General features: G+C 46.1%; 1 protein-coding gene across 3 annotated transcripts in view; it reads right to left on the bottom strand.

The window, feature by feature from the left end:
• flt4 (fms related receptor tyrosine kinase 4) overlaps nucleotides 1-23,479 on the bottom strand; it is a 264,041-nt gene extending 240,562 nt beyond the window's left edge. For all 3 annotated transcript variants that reach the window (XM_067995955.1, XM_067995954.1, XM_067995956.1), the window contains exon 1: nucleotides 23,245-23,479. Coding sequence is in view for 2 of the 3 variants with exons in the window: in XM_067995954.1 (XP_067852055.1) it covers nucleotides 23,245-23,302 (58 nt within the window). In the remaining variant the exon portion in view is untranslated. The remainder of the gene's footprint in view (nucleotides 1-23,244) is intronic.
• Nucleotides 23,480-25,514: the final 2,035 nt, after the last annotated feature.

Raw genomic sequence — 25,514 nt, 5'->3', positions numbered from 1 at the left:
CTAAAAGGGTTAAATTATGAGGACAGGTTGCATAGACAAGGCCTGTATTCCCTCGAGTTTAGAAGATTAAGGGGTGATCTAACTGAAGTATTTAAGATGATTAAAGGATTTGATAGGGTAGATAGAGAGAAACTATTTCCTCTGGTGGGGGGAGTCCAGAACAAGGGGGCAGAACCTTAAAATTAGAGCCAGGCCGTTCAGGGGTGATGTCAGGAAGCACTTCTTCACACAAAGGGGAGTGGAAATCTGGAACTCTCTCCCCCAAAAAGATGTTGAGACTGGGGGTCAACTGAAAATTTCAAAACTGAGATTGATCGACTTTTGTTAGACAAGGTTATTAAGGGTTACGAAACCAAGGCAGATAAATAGAGTTAAGATACAGAACAGCCATGATCTAACTGAATGTTGGAACAGGCTCGAGGGGTTGAATGGCCTCCTCCTGTTCCTATGTTCTCCACTCTCTCCATGTAACTGAAGTCCCTCATCCCTGGGACCATTCTAGTAAATCTCCTCTGCACCCTCTCTAAGGCCTTCACATCCTTCCTAAAGTGCGGTGCCCAGAATTGGACACAATACTCCAACTGGGGCCTAACCAGTGTTTTATAAAGGTTTAGCATAACTTCCTTGCTTTTGTACTCCATGCCTCTATTAATAAAGCCCAGGATCCCCTATGCTTTTTTAACAGCCTTCTCAACTTGTCCTGCCACCTTCAAAGACTTGTGTACATACACCCCCAGATCTCTCTGTTCCTGCACTCCCTTTAAAATTGTACCATTTAATTTATATCGCCTCTCCTCATTCTTCCTACCAAAATGCGTTAAATTTCACCTGCCATGTGTCTGCCCATTTCACCAGTCTGTCTCTGTCCTCCTGAAGTCTGTTACTATCTTCCTCACTTTTTACTACATTTCTGAGTTTTGTGTCATCTTCAAACTTTGAAATTATACCCTCTATACCCAAGTCCAGGTCATTAATATATATCAAAAAGAGCAGTGGTCCTAATACTGACCCCTGGGGAACACCACTGTATACTTCCCTCCAGTCTGAAAAACAACCGTTCACCACTACTCTCTGCTTTCTGACCCTTAGACAATTTTGTATCCATACTGCCACTGTCCCTTTAATCCCATGGGCTTTAATTTTGCTCACAAGTCTATTATGTGTCACTTTATCAAATGCCTTTTGAAAGTCCATTTACACAACATCAACCACACTACCCTCATCAACCCTCTCCGTTACTTCATCAAAGAACTCAATCAGGTTCGTCAAACTCCGCCTTTACCAATCCGTGCTGACTTTCATTTATTAGCCCAGACTTTTCCAAGTGCAAATTAATTTTGTCTCGGATTATTGTCTCTAAAAGTTTCCCCACCGACGTTAGGCTGACTGGCCTGTAATTGCCGGGTTTGTCCCTCTCCCCTTTTTTGAACAGGGGTGTAACATTTGCAATTCTCCAGTCCCCTGTCACCGCCCCCATGTCTAAGGAGGATTGGAAGATTGTGGCCCGAGTCTCCGCTATCTCCACCCTTACTTCCCTCAGTAACCCAGGATGCCTCCCATCCGGACCGGGTGACTTTTCTACTTTGAGCGCTGCCAATCTTTTCAGTACCTCCTCTTTATCCATTTACTTTCTCCACTATCTCCTCCTTTACTGTGACATTGGCAGCATCCTCGTGTCTAGTGAAGACGGATGCAAAGTACTCATTTAGTACCTCAGCCGTGCCCTCTGCCTCCACAAGAAGATCTCCTTTTTTGTCCTTAATTGACTACCCTTTTACTATTTATATGTTTAACGTCTCATCCGAAAGACGGCACCTCCGACAGTGCAGCACTCCCTCAGTACTGTGCTGGGAGTGTCAGCCCAGATTATGTGCTCAAGTCTCTGGAGTGGGGCTTGAAGCCACCACCTTCTAATGGATGTAAAGATGCCCTTTCTTCAAACCTTGCCTGGTCTCTGGGTAGAGTGGTGGAGGTAAAAACGCTGGGGTCATTCAAGGAGCTGCTGGATGATGTAATGGGAGGGACAGCAGGTCTCGAGGGAAGGTTCAGGTGGAACGAGTGGCCTCACTCATCTCTCAACTTATTGATACTATTGTCAATCCTCCCTTGAACTGTCCTCTCTTTTTCCTTCTGAGCAACAAATACACCACTCGCTCCTCCTCCTCCTCCTCCCTGCGACCTCACTGTGTCGAACTTGAGACTCATCTCACTGTCTCCTCAAAACTGTGGAACCCCCTCCCCCCCACATCCTCACTCAGTCTTCCCTTCCTGCCACATTCCATTCCCTCTTCCTAAAACCCAAGTTTGGTCTCACTTTCTCGATTCTCATCTTTCCCCCTACCCTTCTCGACTTGTCATTGTGGGGTTTTACAATTAACAGACAAAAAAGAAAGTAGAGTTTGAGAGAAAATCTTACATGAATTTGATTTGCACCATCAGAATTACATTTACAGTTTAGGAAAGAAAAGTATATGCTTGAAAAAGGAGAAGCTATGGGGAAAGAGCTGGGAGTGGGACGAATTGGACAGCTCTTTCAAAGAGCCGGCTTAGGCAGGATGGATCGAATGGCCTCCTTCTGTGCTGTATGATTCCATGATATTAATTGTGTGCACATCGTTTCTCAAAAGAGAAAGGACAGCTGGTCGAAATGACAATCCCTTTGACAAGTTTTGTTTTGGGGGGGGGCGGGTGATATTCCTTTTTTTAAAAAAAAACTAACACCCATCATTAAACAGTTTGACTTTACTTATCTGCTGTTGACAGATTGGATGGAGCGATTCTTTTTAGCTGTCAGGCAAGCTATATAAAGCAACTCGGCATAAACGTGGTAGGAAGAGGGGAAGCAGAGGATTTCCGCAGCATCTGCCAGCTTTTCCTTTCCCATGCACTGTTGACCTTGCAAATAAACCTGGAGCCGAGACCTGGCATCGGAGGCACTGACACCCAGAGAGGACGGAACGAGCCAGTGCTTCACGCCATGACACAAACAGAAACAGCGTTCGACCTTGACACCGTGTCATTTCGAACGTTATTAGCTGCTCGAGTAGTGCTGCTCGCGATGAGCCAGAGGCTACGCTGTTGCGATCAAAGGGATGCACGAGAGCGGCTATGGGGAAGGAGTACACCGTCTCCAAAAAAAAAATGATAAGGAAAAGAAAGACTTGCATTTCTATAGCACCTTTCACAACCTCAGGACGTCCCAAAGCACTTTACAGCCAATGACGTACTTTTGAAGTCTAGTCACTGTCGAAATGTAGGAAATGCGGCAGCCAATTTGCATAAAGCAAGGTCCCACAAGCAGCAGTGAAATAAATGACCATATAATCTGTTGAAGTGATGTTGGTTGAGGGATAAATATTGGCCCAGAGAGAACTCCCCTGCTCTTCTTCGAAATAGTGGCCATGGAATCATTTACGTCCACCCGAGAGGGCAGAAGGGGGCCTTGGTTTAACGTCTCGCTGACTTCTTTCGGAAGAGACATCTCCCCAGAGAAAGTGAAGTGAATGTTTTACGATTGGCTCCTGGAAAATAAATTCTGTTTCCATTGTTCATTTAGAACATAGGAACAGGGGGAGGCCATTCAGCGCCTCGAGTCTGTTCTGTCATTCAATGAGATCATGGCTGACCTGTACCTTAACTCCATTTACCTGCCTTGGTTCCACATCCCTAACAAAAATCCATCAATCTCAGTTTTGAAAGTAGATAAACAAATGCCATAGTTACATTAATAAATCTCTACATGCAATCAGCTCCTTACTATCCCTTTGTTTAGGTTGTGACTTTTAATAGTACATATATAAAACTTTAGTTCAATCGCTTCTTATTTGCATCTTTCCTTGTTCACTAAATATCTCAGCAAAAGTTTAGTGTGTTTTGGGCAAACATTTTTTTAAAATTCAGTACATTTTATTTAGAATCTCCCTCCAAACTTGAATAATGACACAGTTCTTTCAGAAAGTTGCAACCTGTTTATAGGAAAAAAATCACTGGGGCAAGATTTTCACCTTCAGCGAGAAACGGTCAGCACTGGATTAACTGGCCGTTGTACAGCCCGCCCCGTCTCCCTTTCCACTTACTTTTTCTGTCGCTGCCGAAAGTTAAAATGACCCCCATTGTTTTCAAGATCTCAATATAAATAAAATGAAAAGGGCAACTGCTGTAACCATTCAGAATACAATACGAAACACAAAGATTCTACTTTAAGAATTGGCATTGTTTGCAGTTTCACTTAAAAGGGAAAAGAAAGCAAGAACTTGCATTTCGACACCGTATTTCATGACCTCAGGACGCCCCAAAGCGCTTTACAGTCGATTAAATAATTTTTGAAGTGTAGTCACTGTTGTAATATTGGAAACGCGGCAGCCAATTTGCGCACAGCAAGATCCCACAAACAGGAATGTGATAATGACCAGATAATCTGTTTTTTCCTTCGTGATGTTGGCTGATGGACAAATATTGGCCCCAGGACACCGGGGAGAACTCCCCTGCTCTTCTTACAATAGTGGGACACATGTAACGGGATACAAACATCCCTGTACTACAGCTCATGATTTACCTTGTCTTTGGTTTCTTTCAATCACTTTCACCGTATCATAAAGTTTCCCCAAGGGAAGGGTGTTTTCATTTTAAGTATTTTTCCATTCGAGGGGTTGGACTTACAAACAACGACATCTGTGAATGGCTAACCTTGCTGTCCGATCATAGCAAATTCTCCAAGTTGTACACACCGGTGCACACCGAGGCTAGATTGAATGTCTTCAACTAACAGTGATGAGATTGTCTGGCAAACTGCAGGAGCTAATGGGCCAGGCTTCTCACATTCAGACAGGTATTTAAAAACACACAAAATGCTTACTGTCGGTATGTTTTAAACAAATATATATATATATATATATATGTTCTCAGGATGTGGGTGTCACTGGCAAGGCCGGCATTTATTGCTCTTCCCCAGTTGCCCTGAGAAGGTGGTGCTGGGCCGTCTTCTTGAACCACTGGGAAAGGTTTGATACAACTGAGGGGCTTACTCGGTCACTTTAGGGGGCAGTTAAGAGTCCACCACATTGGTGTGGGGTCTGGAGTCACCTATTGGCCCAGACTGGGTGAGGACGGCAGGTTTCCTTCCCTAAAGGACATCAGTGAACCAGTTGGGTTTTTACGACAATCCGACCGCTTCACGGTCACTTTTACCGAGACCAGATTTTTATTTGAACTCACCTTCTCTGGATTATTAGTCCAGTAACAGGGCGTTGGGAGGCCGTGGGAGTCACTTCCAGGTTTAATGGTTGAGGCAGAAACTGTCGACATTCAAGATTAGATTGGAGAGATGGATGAAGGAAAAGGGTTTGAAGGGATATGAGAATATAGTGGGTAAAAGCGATTAAAGAAAGAGGGAACTTGCATTTCTACAGTGCCTTTCACAATCTCAGGACGTCCCAAAGCGCTTTATAGCCAATTAAGTACTTTTGAAGTATAGTCACTGTTGTAATGTAGGAAACGTGGCAGCCAATTTGCACACAGCAAGATCCCACAAACAGCAACAAGATAATGACCAGATAATCTGCTTTTTCGCGATGTTGGTTAGGACAATTTGCTCTTGTGGAGGCTAAACGACAACATGAACTGGATGGGTCGAATGGACTGTTTCCTTGTTGTATCTTCTTTGTATTTCAAGGTATAGAACCTTCTCCTGTCTCTCAGCAGCACCTCACAGACATATTAAAACCTGCGGATCATCAAAATCAGACTATCCGGTCATTTGTTTCATTGCTGTTGGAGGGATCTTGCTGTGCATAAAATGGCTGCCGTGTTTACTCACAAAACAACAGTGATGGCATTTCAAAAAGTAATTTATTGACTGTAAAACGCCTGACACACGTGATAAGGCGCTGAATAAATACAAGTCTGTCCTTCTCTTTCGTTCTTTGGTGAATTTCTGTGCTTATCATAAGAACAGGAGTTGGCCATTCAGCCTTTCAAGTCTGTTCCGCCATTCAATTGGATCATGGCTGATCTTAACTCCATCTACCCGCCTTGGTTCCGTAACCGTTAATCCCCTCACCCATCAAAAATCTACCAATCTCAGTTTTGAAATTTTCAATTGACCCCCAGTCTCATCAGCTTTTTGGTGCATTAATCATCCTGTGGCCTCGTTGTATGAGATTTGCCAATTTAGTGCCAAATTGGAGAATGTTTGGTGTATTGAGACTGCCAAAGCTTATCAATGAACATTATCATAAAATCTTACAGAACAGAAGGAGGCCATTCGGCCCATCGTGCCTGTGCCGGCTCTTTGAAAGATCTATCCAATTAGTCCCGCTCCCCCTGCTCTTTCCCCGTCACCTTGTACATTTTTCCTTTTCAAGTATTTATCCAAATTCCTTTTGAAAGTTATTATTGAATCTGCTTCCACCGCCCTTTCAGGCAGCGCATTCCAGATCATCACAACTCGATGCATAAAAAAAGTCTCCTCATCTCTCCCCTCTGGTTCTTTTGCCAGGGGTGTTGCCAGACTATTCTGTCATGGGGAGCAAGAGAGTGAGGTCCAATCGTGTCCTCATCCAATAGTCACGTGGACACACTTTTCACCAGGGCGCAGGTTGATTGGATGATGACCAGAAACAGGAGCCCCGACTGATCATTTGCCCCTCGCTAATCCAGGGGCACTGAGGTCCAAACGGCAGCGCCTCATCTGCTACCCCAGCTCTCTCGGCACAGACTGTGGGTTCAACCTTATACAGGGAGGGGCGGGGAGGTGCACACACTCACTGAGCAATCCGGGGAGCCTCCAGCACTGGTTACAGCTGTGTAATCTCCGTAAATAATTGTACAAATAATTGTACATTAGAGAGGACCAGACTCAGGCTGCTTTGTGAAAACTGGATGAGTTTATAATCCAGTCCCTTTGAGTTCCCGGAGATCCCTGGTAAGTCGAGTTCCACCCAAGTAGAACACTCTGGTTTATTATTCTTACTTTCCCACTGATAGAAAAGTCTAAATACAGCGCTACACGCCAGATGTGCAGCTCCATTCAACATGCAAAAGGAAGAAAGACTTCCATTTACATTCTGCCATATCAGGTCACTCAGAAATGCCTCAACACTCACTGCCCGGCCATGGCTCAGTGGGCAGCATTCTCGCCTCTGAGTCATGAAGGTCGTGGGGTCAAGTCCCACTCCGGAGACTAAAGCACAAAATCTCGGCCGACAATCCCAGTGCCAGTACTGAGGGGGTGCTGCACCGTCGGAGGTGCCGTCTTTCGGATGAGACATTAAACCGAGGCCCCGTCTGCCCTCTCAGACGGAAGTAAAAGATCCCATGGCCATTATTCGAAGAAGAGCAGGGGGGAGTTCTCCCCGGTGTCCTGGGGCCAATGTTTATCCCTCAATCAACATCACTAAAAATCAGATGATCTGGTCATTATCACGTTGCTGTTTGTGGGATCTTGCTGTGCGCAAATTAGCAGCTACATTATAACAGTGACCACACTTCAAAAGTACCTCATTGCTTGTAAAAGTTCTTTGGTACGTCGAAAGGTGCTATATAAATGCAAGACTTTGTTTCTTTTTACCTACAATGAGTCACGTTAAAGTGCAGTGTTACGTAGGCAGTCAGCAAGATCCCACAACATGCAATGAAATGAATAACAAGTTACTCTGATGTTATTTTGTGCTGGTGGTTGAGGGAGGCTTGTTGTTCGGGACAGTGGGAGAACGTCCTGCTCTCCTTCGAATAGCACCATGAGATCTGACCACAGACAGAGCCTCAGGTCAGAGCCTCAGCTTAAGGACGAGACCTCTGACAATACAGTACTCCTTCGAGGTGTGAGCCCCGGTAACAGGCTCAGGTCCGAGACGCAAGGCTGGAATCCACAATCTCCAGACTCAGGTGAGATGAAACATTCACAGTTTAAAAACATTGATGGCAAGCAACTTCTAAAATACACTTTTCCAATGACATTAATAATCAGTCAGTCAGTATTATTCTGCAGGTATTGACAGTAATTTTTGGAGCTAATGTGCAATACATAAGACACAGCAAATGTTAAATGAAAATTCACTGGTCAGATCATGAACATCACTGCTCTGAGACTCAACATGAGGTAGTGACCAACTGAAGGTTTCAAGATTATGGAAAGGACTGAGAAATAAAATCCAGTCCACTATAGAAAAGGCTCCACATACCAGGGGCAAGAGTGAGGAAGTTCAGAGTAAGAAAGGATGTCAGGGCAGAACTTTTTCATCCAGAGGGTAAGAAAACTTGTGAAATAAACTGATGACAAGAAAGTGAAGCAGATAGCATCAATGGGTCCCATCTATAATTAGATAGATTTCTGCACAGAGGGAAGGTATGAAGGGATAAAGAGAGAAGGTCGGAGATGGGGCTGGTCGATGACAAAACCACAAGCTTGTTGGGATTAATGGCCTTTTCCTGTTTCTAAAAATTCTTACGCTCAGAGGTATCATAAGAGTCGAGAGAGAGAGAGAGAAAGTAATTAATTCCATTCAACACTTTCCTCCCACAGCCCATGTACACTCTCCCCTATCATGGACTCTCCCCATCCATTTAATCTCCCCCCACAGCCCATGTACACTCTCCCCTATCATGGACTCTCCCCATCCATTTAATCTCCCCTCACAGCCCATGTACACTCTCCCCTATCATGGACTCTCCCCATCCATTTAATCTCCTCCCACAGCCCATGTACACTCTCCCCTATCTTTTAATTTCCTGAGGGAAAGTTCTGGATTGATGCTTTGGTCGTTTTGTGAATTGGATTGCTGGGCTCTGGTTAGCCGAGTCACCGGTTGCCGATGTGCGTGCATGGGTGGGTCAACCTGTTCCCCGGTTCTTTGGTCTGATCCTTTCACTCATTACGCATGTTTCATCATAAATCTCGTAAGCCCGACTCCTGTTTGTAAATAGAGCAGCTAAACACCATTGACTGGTGTCTCTGGAGAGTGCAGCTGTTTGTTCAACAGTAAAGTCACTCCGTAACTCAACACTGATATCTGGCATGAGAAACAAAAAGGAAAAACGCAATTGAACCATGAGGGTTTTCCACTGCAGCCAAGGCTATTATGTGTTTAGTGAATTGGAATCAGTTCCTGTGAGAGGTACAAAAACTTTGTCACCGTCGGACACAGCAGGAGGAGAATGTTCCCTCACGCAGCTTGTCGCTCCCTCAGCTAACAGGCTGCTATCACAGTGCAGGCCCCAGACGATCACTAGTACCTGCCTGGAGAGAGGTACAAAGAGACCAAAGCTGTACGGCTGGCTCCGCACTGGGGTGGTCTCTGACTACAGGGAGCTCTGCGTCCGTGTACTTAAACCAACGCCACCGAGAAACAGAGTCATTTGTCTCTTTGCTGTTTGTGGGATCTTACTGTGCACAGAATGGCAGCCCTATTTGATTCTATAAAAATAGTCGCTGCACGGCAAGGTGATTAATTGTACCTGAAGTGACGAATTGATGGAGATTGATTGCTATTATTAGTCAACAACTCCATTATTGTATCATGCGACTCCCAGGGAGGGAGGAGATGAATGAGATGGACCCTTGCTCTTTTATCGTTTAGCAATTCCTATGTTCCGAATTTGTGAGTTTGACCACCTTATCATTAAATTCTGTACACCGCAGAAAAGCTTTGTCTAAACCTTTCATCATTTTAAACATGAGACGAGTATTTATTCAACAGCAACACTGAACAGTCACAGGGCAAACCCACCTTCTGAAAAACCTTTTCCACTCATTTACTGGGACACACTATCAGGCGGCTCCTTAACATAAACTTATTGAATTTTTGGAGCTCACTGTATTTCCCCCTCAATCCCAGACACGTACAGACGGTCAAACCTCTCCTCACGTCTGAAGCTCAACAAGGAACCAACCCCCAGATAAATATCCAATGGGTAGTAGGTTGGGGACCATGTGTGCACGTTTACAGCACAAACTTCATATCCCTTGATACAAAGGAACGGGAGTAGGCCATTCAGCCCCTTGAGCCTGCTTTCATAGTATCATAGTACGGTACAGCACAGAAGGAGGCCATTCGGCCCATCGTGTCTGTGCCGGCTCTTTGAAAGAGCTATCCAATTAGTCCCGCTCCCCTGTTCTTTCCCCGTAGCCCTGTAAATTTCAAGTATTTATCCAATTCCGTTTCGAAAGTTACTATTGAATCCATTTCCACCGCCCTTTCAGGCAGCGCGTTCCAGATCATAACAACTCGCTGTATAAAAAAATGTTCTCTCATCTCCCCCTCTGGTTCTTTTGCCGATCACCTTAAATCTGTGTCCTCTGGTTACCGACCCTCCTGCCACTGGAAACAGTTTTGCTTTATTCACTATCAAAACCGTTCATTGATCATCTCTATCAAATCTCCCCTTAACCTTCTCTGCTCTAAGAAGAACAATCCCAGCTTCTCCAGTCTCTCCACATAACTGAAGTCCCTCATCCCTGGTACCATTCTAGTAAATATCTCCTGCACCCTCTCCAAGGCCTTCACATCCTTCCTAAAGTGCGGTGCCCAGAATAGGACACAATACTCCAGCTGAGGCCGAACCAGTAATTTATAAAGGTTCAGCATAACTTCCTTGCTTTTGTATTCCATGCCTCTATCAACAAAGCCAAGGATCCCGTATGCTTTTTAAACCGCCTTCTCAACTTGTCCTGCCACCTTCAAAGATTTGTGTATGTGCATCCCCAGGTCTCTCCGTTCCTGCATCCCCTTTAAAACTGTATCATTTAGTTTATATTGCCTCTCCTCATCCTTCCTTTGCACATGTCACTCCACTTTTGCACATGTCACTCCGCTTTTTAAGAAAGGAGAGAGAGGGAAACCAGGGAATTATAGACCAGTTAGTCTAACATCTGAACTGGGGAAAATGCTGGAGTCTATAATTAAGGATAGGGTGACTGAACACCTCGAGAATTTTCAGTTAATCAGAGAGAGCCAGCATGGATTTGTGAAAGGTAGGTCGTGCCTGACAAACCTGATTGAATTTTTTGAAGAGGTGACTAAAGTAGTGGTCAGGGGAATGTCAATGGATGTTATTTATATGGACTTCCAGAAGGCATTTGATAAGGTCCCACATAAGAGACTGTTAGCTAAGATAGAAGCCCATGGAATCGAGGGAAAAGTACGGACTTGGTTAGGAAGTTGGCTGAGCGAAAGGTGACAGAGAGTAGGGATAATGGGTAGGTACTCACATTGGCAGGATGTGACTAGTGGAGTCCCGCAGGGATCTGTCTTGGGGCCTCAATTATTCACAATATTTATTAACGACTTAGATGAGGGCATAGAAAGTCTCATATCTAAGTTTGCCGATGACACAGAGATTGGTGGCATTGTAAGCAGTGTGGATGAAAACATAAAATTACAAAGGGATATTGATAGATTAGCTGAATGGGAAAAACTGTGGCAAATGGAATTCAATGTAGACAAATGTGAGGTCATCCACTTTGGATCAAAAAAGGATAGAACAGGGTACTTTCTAAATGGTAAAAAGTTAAAAACAGTGGATGTCCAAAGGGACTTAGGGGTTCATGAACAGGTGCAGAAAATAATCAATAAGGCTAATGGAATGCTGGCCTTTATATCAAGAGGACAAGAGTACAAGGGGGCAGAAGTTATGCTGCAGCTATACAAAACCCTGGTTAGACCGCACCTGGAGTACTGTGAGCAGTTCTGGGCACCGCACCTTCGGAAGGACATATTGGCCTTGGAGGGAGTGCAGTGTACGTTTACTAGAATGATACCTGGACTTCAAGGGTTAAGTTACGAGGAAAGATTACACAAATTGGGGTTGTATTCTCTGGAGTTTCGAAGGTTAAGGGGTGATCTGATCGAAGTTTATAAGATATTAAGGGGAACGGATAGGGTGGATAGAGAGAAACTATTTCCGCTGGTTGGGGATTCTAGGAGTAGGGGGCACAGTCTAAATATTAGAGCCAGATCTTTCAGGAGCGAGATTAGAAAACATTTCTACACACAAAGGGTGGTAGAAGTTTGGAACTCTCTTCCGCAAATGGCAATTGATACTAGCTCAATTGCTAAATTTAAATCTGAGATAGATAGCTTTTTGGCAATCAAAGGTATTAAGGGATATGGGCCAAAGGCAGGTATATGGAGTTAGATCACAGATCAGCCATGATCTTATCAAATGGCGGAACAGGCACGAGGGGCTGAATGGCCTACTCCTGTTCCTATGTTCCTACCAAAATGAACACTTCACACTTCTCTGCATTAAATTTCATCTGCCGTGTGTCTGCACATTTCACCAGTCTGTCTCTGTCCTCCTGAAATCTGTTACTATCCTCCACATTGTTTACTACATTTCCGAGTTTTGTGTCATCTGCAAACTTTGAAATTATACCCTCTATACCCAAGTCCAGGTCATTAATATATATTATTATTCAGCCATTCAATTAGATCACGGCTGATCTGTATCTTAACTCTATCTTCGCCTTGGTTCCATAACCCTTAATACCCTTGCCTAACAAAAATTGAGGGAATACAAGCCTAGTTTGTGCAGCCTGTCCTTACATGGGAACAACACCACCTGCACGTTCCCCTCCAAGTCACACACCATCCCGACTTGGAAATATATCGCCGTTCCTTCATCGTCGCTGGGTCAAAATCCTGGAACTCCCTTCCTAATAGCACTGTGGGAGAACCTTCACCACACCGACTGCAGCGGTTCAAGAAGGCGGCTCACCACCACCTTCTCAAGGGCAATTAGGGATGGGCAATAAATGCCGGCCTCGCCAGCGACACCCACATCCCACGAATGAATAAAAAAAAACGTAACCCCAGTATTATCTTGGTGAATCTGTGCTGTACCCCTTACCGGACAAACATCTGTCCGTCTCCATCATGAAAATTTTAATTGACCCCCAGCCTCCACTGCCTTTTGGGAAAGAGAGTTCCAGATTTCCACTCGACTTAAAAGGTCATGGGTTCAAGTCCCACTCCAGAGACTTGAGCACATAATCCAGGCTGACACTCCCAGTGCAGTACTGAGGGAGTGCTGCACTGTCGGAGGGTCAGTACTGAGAGAGTGCTGCACTGTCGGAGGGTCAGTACTGAGAGAGTGCTGCACTGTCGGAGGGTCAGTACTGACGGATCGCTGCACTGTCGGAGGGTCAGTACTGATGGATCGCTGCACTGTCGGAGGGTCAGTACTGAGGGAGGGCCGCACTGTCGGAGGGTCAGTACTGAGGGAGTGCTGCACCGTCGGAGGGTCAGTACTGACGGATCGCTGCACTGTCGGAGGGTCAGTACTGATGGATCGCTGCACTGTCGGAGGGTCAGTACTGAGGGAGGGCTGCACTGTCGGAGGGTCAGTACTGAGGGAGCGCTGCACTGTCGGAGGGTCAGTACTGAGGGAGCGCTGCACTGTCGGAGGGTCAGTACTGAGGGAGCGCTGCACTGTCGGAGGGTCAGTACTGAGGGAGCGCTGCACTGTCGGAGGGTCAGTACTGAGGAAGCGCTGCACTGTCGGAGGGTCAGTACCGAGGGAGCGCTGCACTGTCAGAGGGTCAGTACTGAGGAAGCGCTGCACTGTCGGAGGGTCAGTACTGAGGAAGCGCTGCACTGTCGGAGGGTCAGTACTGAGGGAGCGCTGCACTGTCGGAGGGTCAGTACCGAGGGAGCGCTGCACTGTCGGAGGTGTTGTCTTTCGGATGAGATGTTAAACTGTAAAAGATCGCACGGTACTATTTGAAGAGCAGGGGAGTTCTCACCGGTGTCCTGGCCAATATATTTCTCTCAACCAACACCTAAAACAGATTATCTGGTCATTATCTCGTTCCTGTTTGTGGGATCTTGCTGTGTGCAAATTGGCAGCTGCGTTTCCTGCATTACAACAGTGACCACACTTCAAAAGTACTTCATTGGCTGTGAAGCACTTGGGGTCACCCTGAGGTTGTGAGAGGTGCTATAGAAATGCAAGTTCTTTCTTAAATAGCACCTTACTACACCTATCAGAAACATTCAGTGAATCACTGGGCATGTTGGTGCAAACGGAGCAGCTATTTTCCTCTCAACAAGTCTCACAAGCAGTGATGAGATGAATGACCAGTTAACCTTTGATGGCGTATGGCTAAGAAATGAATGCAGGTCACCAGGAGCAGGTCACCTGCTCTTCATTTAGTGCTGCTGGGTCTTCAGCGTCCCAGTTTAACATCTCACACAAAGGACAACACACCAGTCCCTCAGTCCTGCATCCGAGTGTCAATCTAGATTGTGAGCTCAAGACCCAGAGTGGAGCTTGAACCCACAACCTTCGAAATCAGAGGGGAGAGTATTACCGACTGAGCCATGGCCGCCACTCGGAGTGTAGGAGGAGCAATGAAGTCTTGGCTGTGGCAGATTTCACTCCATTTTTTTATATTTTTGAGTGGAAGTGCCAGCATTGTTCTCAAAAGGTTAACAGTCCAAAAAAAAGGGGGAAATCTCTCCAGACTTTGAAGTTTTTGCATTTTCAGTTGGTTTAAAAAGAACTGAACATCAGTCAAATCCTGTCGTGTAATCGAGGCAAAGAAACAGCGTGAAATCTGTTACTGCGTTTCTCAAAAGCTTCATTTAAACGTTCTCACAGAGCATCGCTCACTCGCAATCCCCGGACTACCTGCCAAACTCAAAAAAAAAATACAAAACAAACTTTGGTCATCCACTGGAGAGGCTCAACTGGTGGGAGACCTCATTCTGACGATTCCAATTCTGGTCTCCTGGACACCAAAACAGTTTTGTTTTCTCTGAAACCCTCGAATCATATTTAGCAATCTGGCAGGAGTTACTTGGAAATCATTTAATAACAGTTACGGAGCATTTAACTTCCACACAAAAAAAAAACCCACAAGTCCTTACTGCCAAAATTCCCAAGCTTCCCAAATTGTTTCCAATTCACAGCATCCAGCTTCCAAACAGAGTGGTTATTCTTCTATCAGGACTCATTTCTATTCACAGAAATAATTCCCCCTGGGTTTTCTCTATCGCTTGGACACGGATCCAGATGTTTTGATTTATACTTTCCCTCCATCATCACCTCCCTCCCAACCTTCCCCTTCCTCAAAATCTGCTGAGAGGAGCCTCATTTCCACAAGAGCCTGGACTGTTCTAGCAGTGTGTAGACTCGCTCAGAGACGGGAACTTGGACATGCAGCAACCAACTCAACGAGGGTCGAGCAACCTTGGAGACTCAACCCCAAGGCAGTGTTACAAACCCTTCACCGCTGGGTGGGGAGTCAAGCACTGGCCACACAAGTTTTGTTTTTTCTATTTATTCCATGAATGCTCTCTGATTCTAATTCATTCTGCTCATGTCTTCTCTGCTCACCTCCGCGTAGCACTGAGCCACTCATTGTGCCAGCGGTGCCTTCCCCAGGTTCTGAAATCAGTGGATGGGGGCAGAAACATCTGCATTATGCTGGGACGGCCTCAAGCTCTGCTAATTATGTGACTGTGTCCCTGCCAAATGTAAGATGCCACTTCAATGTACAAGATGTTCCCCTGTGTTCACACATTCGAATTATCAGTGACATAATCAAACCCAACGTGTTTCTGAGGTCGCTCGAATGTTTTCCCGTTAATTGCGAGAATGCAACCCAGGATAAAATTGACTTTTGAGGTGAAATTATTCTCGGGCAGTGGGGCAAAACAGGCGACTGTCGCTGTTTTTGTATCTTCACTCTCTTCCCTTGGAGAACAGTGTGAATTAGTGTGGGGAATCGCCGGCTGATTAACAGTCTGACGGGCCATGACGTGAACGCTCCTTCCATGGCCATAACCATCCTTATCCCAGCGATAGGGGGGTTAGTCCTGTACAGGGGGAGGGTTTTCTGAGTTCCCACAATCCATACGATGAGGGGGGGGGCCACCCACACCCACCAGACACGAGAATCCCACTGGGTGTTAACCCAGAATTCAGAGCCGGAGCTCCGGTCTCCTCTTGCCGGGACTGTCTGGAGCTCCGGTCTCCACTCCCCGGGACTGTCTGGAGCTCCGGTCTCCACTCCCCGGGACTGTCTGGAGCTCCGGTCTCCACTCCCCGGGACTGTCTGGAGCTCCGGTCTCCTCTCCCCGGGACTGTCTGGAGCTCCGGTCTCCACTCCCCGGGACTGTCTGGAGCTCCGGTCTCCTCTCCTCGGGACTGTCTGGAGCTCCGGTCTCCGCTCCCCGGGACTGTCTGGAGCTCCGGTCTCCTCTCCCCGGGACTGTCTGGAGCTCCGGTCTCCTCCCCCTGGGACTGTCTGGAGCTCCGGTCTCCTCTCCCCGGGACTGTCTGGAGCTCCGGTCTCCACTCCCCGGGACTGTCTGGAGCTCCGGTCTCCTCTCCCCGGGACTGTCTGGAGCTCTGGTCTCCACTCCCCGGGACTGTCTGGAGCTCCGGTCTCCTCTCCCCGGGACTGTCTGGAGCTCTGGTCTCCACTCCCCGGGACTGTCTGGAGCTCCGGTCTCCACTCCCCGGGACTGTCTGGAGCTCCGGTCTCCTCTCCCCGGGACTGTCTGGAGCTCCGGTCTCCACTCCCCGGGACTGTCTGGAGCTCCGGTCTCCTCTCCTCGGGACTGTCTGGAGCTCCGGTCTCCGCTCCCCGGGACTGTCTGGAGCTCCGGTCTCCTCTCCCCGGGACTGTCTGGAGCTCCGGTCTCCTCCCCCTGGGACTGTCTGGAGCTCCGGTCTCCTCTCCCCGGGACTGTCTGGAGCTCCGGTCTCCACTCCCCGGGACTGTCTGGAGCTCCGGTCTCCTCTCCCCGGGACTGTCTGGAGCTCTGGTCTCCACTCCCCGGGACTGTCTGGAGCTCCGGTCTCCTCTCCCCGGGACTGTCTGGAGCTCTGGTCTCCACTCCCCGGGACTGTCTGGAGCTCCGGTCTCCTCTCCCCGGGACTGTCTGGAGCTCTGGTCTCCTCTCCCCGGGACTGTCTGGAGCTCCGGTCTCCTCTCCCCGGGACTGTCTGGAGCTCCGGTCTCCTCCCCCTGGGACTGTCTGGAGCTCCGGTCTCCACTCCCCGGGACTGTCTGGAGCTCCAGACTCCACTTCCTGGGACTGTCTGGAGCTCCAGACTCCACTCTCCGGGGCTGTCTGGAGTGGGGTTCAAACCATGCACCTTCTGACTCAGAGGTGGGAATGCTACCACTTAGGGAAAGGCTCACCCCCTTTTCATTAATAATATGGAAGGTTCGGTGCCTCCAATGTACAATCTGCTGCAATCTACTCACCTGAAGCAAATGGAGACAGTTTAAGAGCCCACAGACCAATGCTCTTCATGATGATGTTACATTAAAAGATGTAATAAAAGCTATGTGCCTAAAAAAGGGTGAAGTGAGGAAGAAATCCAGAGGGCAGTGATGATTGTTTAGTTAGGATCAAGGCAAGATGGCCATCTGTGTGTGTGGTCACTGCTCTCATGGTATAGGATTGGAGTCGAAGCATTCTCCACTTCTACTCAGGACAAAACAAGACTGTCACAATTAAGATGGAAAATGTACAATCTGAGTTCGGCCAGTCAGTCATCAGTTGACTGGTGTCGATCAGGAAGATCCCAGTTTCAAACGGCCCACCGCCTGTTGATGGCCGTACACAAGAGCACGAAACCTCAGACCTTTACAGTGAGGGAGGGAATGGGAGAATGGAGGATGGAGGGAGGGTGAATGAAGGGAGGGAGGATGGAGGGAGCGTGAATGAAGGGAGGGAGGATGGACGGAGGGATGGACGGAGGGAGGATGGAAGGAGGGAGGGAGGAGGAAAGGAGGGGCGGAGGTACGGATGATGGTGGGAGGGAGGATGGACGGAGGGATGGAGGATGGACGGAGGGATGGACGGAGGGAGGGAGGATGGACGGAGGGATGGACGGAGGGAGGATGGAAGGAGGGAGGGAGGAGGAAAGGAGGGGCGGAGGTACGGATGATGGAGGGAGGGAGGATGGAGGGAAGGAAGGAGGGAGGATGGAGAATAGAGGAAAGGAGGGAGGATGGAGGGACGATGAAGACTACACTGGCTGTAGTCATGACGCAGGGGTTGATGAGCTGGTATCAGGTTGTCCCCATCTGGCCTCTGATGGATTGATTCAAATTCAGATCGACTCATCCAATTCACACATAACCTGCAGTATAAATTAGCTCATTAAATTCTCCCCGTTGTCTATTTGTAAACCAAGGGATTAGTCTTCAGCTCACTCAGATCCATTCAACGTAACCTAAGAGAATGATAATTCAATTGAATCATTTTAAATATAACAACTCAAATGTTTTCACTTGTGGGGGAGTCCAATAACAGAGGTCATAAATATAAGATAGTCACTAATAAATCCAATAGGGAATTCAGGAGAAACTTCTTTACCCAGAGAGTGGTGAGAACGTGAAACAAGGAGTAACTTGAGGCAAATAGCATAAGGTTAATTAGTAATCTTATAGTAAAAGATCCTCTGGGGCAGAGTGATCATAATATGATAGAATTCATACTGAGTTTGAGAGTAATGTAGTTAAACCCAAAACTTAAATTTAAACAAATCCAATTAGGTAGGTATGAGGGGAGAATTGGCTAAAGTAGATTAGGAAATTAGATTAAAAGACATGACAGACAAGTGCCAGGCAATGACCATCTCCAACAAGAGAAAGTCTAACCACCTCCCCTTAACGGCATTACCATCGCCAAATCCCCCACCATCAACATCCTGGGGGTCACCATTGACCAGAAACTTAACTGGACCAGCCACGTAAATAATGTGGCTACAAGAGCAGATCAGAGGCTGGGTATTCTGCAGCGAGTGACTCACCTCCTGACTCCCCAAAGCCTTTCCACCATCTACAAGGCACAAGTCAGGAGTGTGATGGAATACTCTCCACTTGCCTGGATGAGTGCAGCTCCAACAACACTCAAGAAGCTCGACACCATCCAAGACAAAGCAGCCCGCTTGATTGGCACCCCATCCACCACCCTAAACATTCACTCCCTTCACCACTGGCGCACCGTGGCTGCAGTGTGTATCATCCACAGGATGCACTGCAGCAACTCGCAAAGGCTTCTTCGACAGCACCTCCCAAACCCGCGACCTCTACTGCCTAGAAGGACAAGGGCAGCAGGCACATGGGAACAACACCACCTGCACGTTCCCCTCCAAGTCACACACCATCCCGACTTGGAAATATATCGCCGTTCCTTCATCAATATCCTGGAACTCCCTTCCTAACAGCACTGTGGGAGAACCTTCACCACATGGACTGCAGCGGTTCAAGAAGGCGGCTCACCACCACCTTCTCAAGGGCAATTAGGGATGGGCAATAAATGCCGGCCTCGCCAGTGACGCCCACATCCCGTGAATGAATAAAAAAGATAAGCAATGGCGAACATTTTTTTAAAAATTCATAATTCTCAACGAATATACATTTCCTTGAGGAATAAAAACTTCATGGGAACAGTGATCCAACCGTGGCTAACTAGAGAAGTTAAGGAGAGTATTAATAAAAGAAGAGGCCTATAATGTTACCAAAAAGAGTAGTAAGCCTGAGGATTGGGAGTGTTTTAGAAACTGGCAAAGGATGACCAAGAAATTGCCAAAGAGGGAGAAAATTGAATTTGAGAATAAACTAGCAAGAAATATAAAAACGGATTGTAAGAGCTTCTACAAGTATGTAAAAATTAAGAGATTAGCAAAAGTAAACGTGGGTCCCTTAGAGGCTGAGACAGGAGAAATTATAATGGGGAATAAGGAAATGGCAGAGATGTTAAACAAATATTTTGTATCTGTCTTCACAGTAGAAGACACAAAAAACATTCCAAAAATAGTGGGGAATCAAGGGGCTAATGAAAGTGAGGAACTTAAAGTAATTAATATTAGTAAAGAAAAAGTACTGGAGAAATTAATGGGACTAAAAGTCGACAAGTCCCCTGGACCTGATGGCCGACATTCCAGGGTTTTAAAAGAGGTGGCTGCAGAGAGAGTGGATGCATTGATTTTCATCTTCCAAAATTCCCTAGATTCTAGAATGGTCCCCGTGGATTGGAAGGCAGCAAATGTAACCCCGTTATTCAAGAAAGGAGGGAGAGGGAAAATAGGGAACTACAGGCCAGTTAGCCTGACATCAATAGTCGGGAAAATGCTAGAATCTATTATTAAAGATGCAGTAACAGGGCACTTAGAAAATCATAATATGATTAGGCAGAGTCAACATGGTTTTATGAAAGGGAAATCGTGTTTGACAAATTTATTAGAGTTTTTTGAGGATGTAACGAGCAGTGTAGATAAAGGGGAACCAGTGGATGTAGTGTATTTGGATTTTCAAAAGGCATTCGATAAGGTGCTACACGAGAGATTGTTACACAAGATAACGACTCATGGTGTTGGGGTAATATATTAGCATAGATAGAGGATTGGTTAACGGACAGAAAACAGAGAGTAGGAATAAATGGGTCATTCTCAGGTTGTCAGGCTGTAACTAGTGGGGTGCCGCAAGGATCAGTGCTTGGGCCTCAGCTATTTACAATCTATATTAATGACTTAGATGAAGGGACCGAGTGTAATGTATCCAAGTTTGCTGACGATATGAAGCTAGGTGGGAAAGTAAGCTGTGAGGAGGACACAAAGAGTCTGCAAAGGGATATAGATAGGTTAGGTGAGTGCGTAGACAGCATAATGTGGGGAAATGTCAGGTTATTCACTTTGGTGGGAAGAATAGAAAAACAGAATATTTTTTAAAAGGTGAGAGACTAAGAAACGTTTGTAATCAGAGGGATTTGGGTGTCCTTGTACAGGAAACAAAAAAAGTTAACATGCAGATCCAGCAAGCAATTAGGAAGGCAAATGGAATATTGACCTTTATTGCAAAGGAGGTTGGAGTACAAGAGTAAGGAAATCTTATTACAATTGTACAGGGCTTTGGTGAGACCTCACCTGGAGTACTGTGTACAGTTTTGATCTCCTTACCTAAGGAAGGATATACTTGCCTTAGAGGCGATGCAGCATACATTCACTAGATTAATTCCTGGGATGAGAGGGTTGTCCATTGAGGAGAGATTGAGTAGAATGGGCCTATATTCTCTGGAGTTTAGAAGAATGAGAGGTGATCTCATTGAAACGTATAAAATTCTTAGAAACATAGAAAATAGGAGCAGGAGGAGGCCATTCAGCCCTTCGAGGATGCTCCACCATTCAATATGATCATGGCTGATCCTCTATCTGAATGCCATATTCCTGCTCTCTCCCCATACCCCTTAATTCCTTTTGTGTCTAGAAATCTATCTATCTCCTTCTTAAATATATTCAGTGACTTGGCCTCCACAGCCTTCTGTGGTAGAGAATTCCACAGGTTCACCACCCTCTGAGTGAAGAAATTTCTCCTCATCTCAGTCCTAAATGTCCTACCCCGTATCCTGAGACTGTGACCCCTCATTCTGGACCCCCCCAGCCAGGGGAAACATCCTCCCTGCATCCAGTCTGTCTCGCCCTGTCAGAATTTTATATGTTTCAATGAGATCCCCTCTCATTCTTCTAAACTCGAGTGAATACAGGCCGAGTCGACCCAATCTCTCCTCATACGACAGTCCTGCCATCCCAGGAATCAGTCTGGTGAACCTTTGCTGCACTCCCTCTATGGCAAGTATATCCTTTCTTAGCTAAGGAGACCAAAACTGCACACAATACTCCAGGTGTGGTCTCACCAAGGCCCTGTATAAGTGCATTAAGAGGGCTTAGTAGGGTAGATGCTGAGAGGCTGTTTCCCCCGGCTGGAGAGCTTAGAACTAGGGGGGCATAGACTCAGGATAAGGGGTCGGCCATTTAAGACTGAGACGAGGAAGAATTTCTTCACACAGAGGGTTGTGAATCTTTGGAATTCTCTATCCCAGAGGGCTGTGGGTGCTCAGTTGTTGAGTATATTCAAGGCTGAGATTGATGGATTTTTGGACTCTAGGGGGATCAAGGGATATGGGGATCGGCAGGAAAGTGGAGCTGAGTTCGAAGATCAGCCATGATCTGATTGAATGGCAGAGCAGGCATTTGTAATGTTCTTAGATGCATTTAAGGGGAAGCTGGATAAGCACACGAAGGAGAACGGAATAGAAGGATATGCTGATAGGGTGAGATGAAGTAGGGAGGGAGGAGGCTCGTGTGGAGCATAAACGCTGGCATGGACCTGTTGGGCCGAATGGCCTGTAGGCTCGATGTGATATAAATCACAGAGTGCAGCCCCAGCAGTGAGCAGTTTACTGAGCAACGAAAGATCAGATTATTCATTGTGTTTGTGGAGAGAAATCGTTCTTTTTGAAACCGGTTCCTGATTTCAGTGGGAATCTTGTTCACGGTAAATTAACGCTTGTGGAGGGAGACAGATTCCCATCTCGTTCCTGCTGGAAGAGTTTAGGACACGGGTAACATGGTTCGTGCTGCAGGCTGGGATCGGGGGACTGTCACACAGAGCAATTAAATCAGGGCTTAAATCACCAAAAGACTGAAGACAAAGACCTGCCACCAATGAACAATTAGATCGAATTCGCTTGTGAGCAGATTTCCAGGACGGGCTGTCAGGAGAATCTACAGGGAGCCCGGGGTTTAAAGAGTTAAGATAAGGTGGTCCAGGGAAAGAGGCTCCTTACAATCAATCTTAACCTCGCTCTTAAACAGAGTCGGTTTTTTACAAGTCCAGAATCATGTTCTGTCCTCATTACAGCCGCGAGTAAATCTCACCCTGTTGTTTTACAATATAATGCAAAAAAATCTATCAGTTTTAACAGATTTTATTTGCAATTACAATTAGCGAGATCGACAGTGAAACGGGAACATCTCCCCAAACGCACTCAGAATAAAGCTGGAATTAACCCGAGTTTACAGCCTGGTTGTCGCAGCTTCAAAACCAGATTCACCAAACTCTGAGAGAGAGAAACTGCAGCAAATGGGGCCAGATCCGCACAGAGGGCCGAATGGCCTCCTCCTCCCCACTCTGGGGGGGGGGGGGGTTTCTCCATCTGTCGGGGTCTCTGGCTGCTCCCGGGCGGGAGTTGGTGAACCCAATGATTAAAGCCTCAATCTGGAGGGGTTTCAGCCAAGTGAACTGAACAAATCACAATCCAACTCTCATCATTACAGCAAAGCCCCCCTCCCCGGGGGGGCTGGAGCCGGGGATTTAAAGATACCCAGGGCTAGAAAAACCCAGCCTGAGAAAACCTGACTCAAACCAACAACACCTTGCAGCAAAATCTCACTGATCGCAAACACTGTCCCAGCAGATGGAGAGGGGGATTTTCACCCTACCTGATTTACAGACAGCTCCAATCCAGACCCAGAGAGAGAAGCTGAAGGGTTTCTTCATTTCTGGATGTCCAGTCCTGGAGTGATTGAATTCTCCGATTAAAGTAATAAAATTGTTCAATTCCTCTCTCTCTCTCTCTCTCTCACGTGTGCAATCCCGAGCCGTGAATCAGGTAAAAGGCAGAGACCGAGCTCCGAGCAGCTCCGCCTAAAGTCACAGCTTTGATTTTCCAACCACAGGGACACAGATTGAAGGAAATGTGTGGAACGATTAGCATCAAGTGAGATGTGTTTCCTTTTTCCTTTTGCAAACCTCTCGCCACTTCCACCAACCCGCAGGAACACAACATCCCCCCCACCCCCCCCCCCCCGGCCAACTTTGTTCTGACCAAACTCCCCGTGACGTCCAAAAGGAACTTCTTTTCTCAACAAAGTTTTAAATTTAAAAAAAAATCTTTCCACGCCCTAATCTCCTGGAATCATGCGGTGCGATCCACAAACCCCCAAATGTTGTTATCCTTCACTGACGTTAATTTGTTCATATTTAAAATTTCTTTCGCATTTAGGATCACATTTTAAACAAATCAGTGCTTAACCAGATGTGGCCGTATTCTAATTAACCAAATAATAAGCCTTTGAGAATGAAGGAGTCATATTTAAATTTAAATACATCAGTCTCTATTATATATTGAAAGCCTTCTATCTCCCTGCACTTCCTGTCAACTTTTCCTTTAAAAATCCCTACGTCCAAACTTATTATGAAAACTTCCTATGTAAACCTGTCACACTGTAATTACACCATCTCACCAGTAGTGGCGCTGTTTTGCAGAGAGACTCCTAAAGTCCGACTAACTTTCTGCTTCCTCCATCGCTGTTGGTCTCGTTATAAATAATATGAAATTATAAAAAATAAAGATGGAATGTATGACTTTAAAATATGGACTGAATTACATCTGGACACCTTGACCCATTCAGCACCTGCCTGCGAACCCCGCTTCACCACAAGAGGACACTTGGTCAACTAGTAATGGATTAACCAGTAATATATTACATTTACCATGAATGTCATTTTTGAGCATCACCATTCTGTGACACATCGTCACACCTGCAGCCACACAATTCTACCAATAGATGGAGCTTCCTAAACTTCAGATCCCCATAGCTATACCTGCAAGAAAGAAAGGACGTGTGTTTATATCGCGCCTTTCACAACCTCAGGACGGTCCAAAGCGCTTTACAGCCAATGAAGTACTTTTGAAGTGTGGGTCACTGTTGTAATGCGGCATCACTAATGCATTCTGTGGGAAATTAGTTTCATTCTGACGTCCCGTGGGCAATGCCAGGGGAGGGCCCCCAGTCTTAAATATAATTATTTTCCTGTAACGGGGTATCATTACAGTACTTGGCAACAGACTTCATTCAATGTGACTGCATCTCTTCAATACCGAGCAAACGTGCTTATATTATTAAAGGACAAAACTACACGTACATCGTCAGATTAAAAAAAAACAGAAATAAACAAGTAATCACATACCGGAAAGAAATGTTTTTTGATATTAGCGGGTGAACGTTTAACATGTTTGTATGACATTCCTGTCTGCTATTTTAATGGAAACTTACCCCATTCAAAATAAACAAGTTCATGTTTTTGTAAAAGTTGTGGATTGAGGAATCTCCGACAACACATTGAACATTTTTGACTTTGGGCTTAAACCTGGAACAAAGCTTCAGGACGTTGGCCTGAGATGCAAAGTGAGCAGGTTTGAGGAGATAATCTAATGGTTTATTATAAGAACTAAATTGTGTATGTTTGTGTCATTTAGTTTAACCCAAGTAACCCCGTTGAAATTATTTAATGCTCAAAGATTCTGGTTACAATAGATTTCAGTAAGTAAAGAGATAAAAGTTTTGTTAACTTCACAGATCTGAATTCCTAACTCATCGCCCCTGATCGTGCCCTTTCCCACCAGTTAAAAATAAAACCCAACACTGCACATGTGTGAACTATTAGTGAGCAATCCTTATTCTACTCTGTACTCTGGAACCAATTTAAAGACCAACACAACCATTGCCCCTCTCACGGACTTCTGGCACCAGCTGCTGGTGGCTCCCAGCTTTTTCACTTACAACAAGACCACAAATAAAACTTTCCTCCAGCTGTCTCACTTGTTGACCCTGTAAAGACCCTCACCCCCCGACCTACCCACCTTCTCACCATATCCCTCAATCCCACCTATCCACCTTCTCACCATATCCCTCACCCCCCACCTACC

Source organism: Heptranchias perlo, chromosome 14 (genome assembly GCF_035084215.1).
Source record: "Heptranchias perlo isolate sHepPer1 chromosome 14, sHepPer1.hap1, whole genome shotgun sequence".
In the NCBI taxonomy this organism is placed as follows: domain Eukaryota; kingdom Metazoa; phylum Chordata; class Chondrichthyes; order Hexanchiformes; family Hexanchidae; genus Heptranchias; species Heptranchias perlo.
Note: the sequence above shows the minus strand (reverse complement) of the source record. Positions and strands in the feature narration are given on the sequence as shown.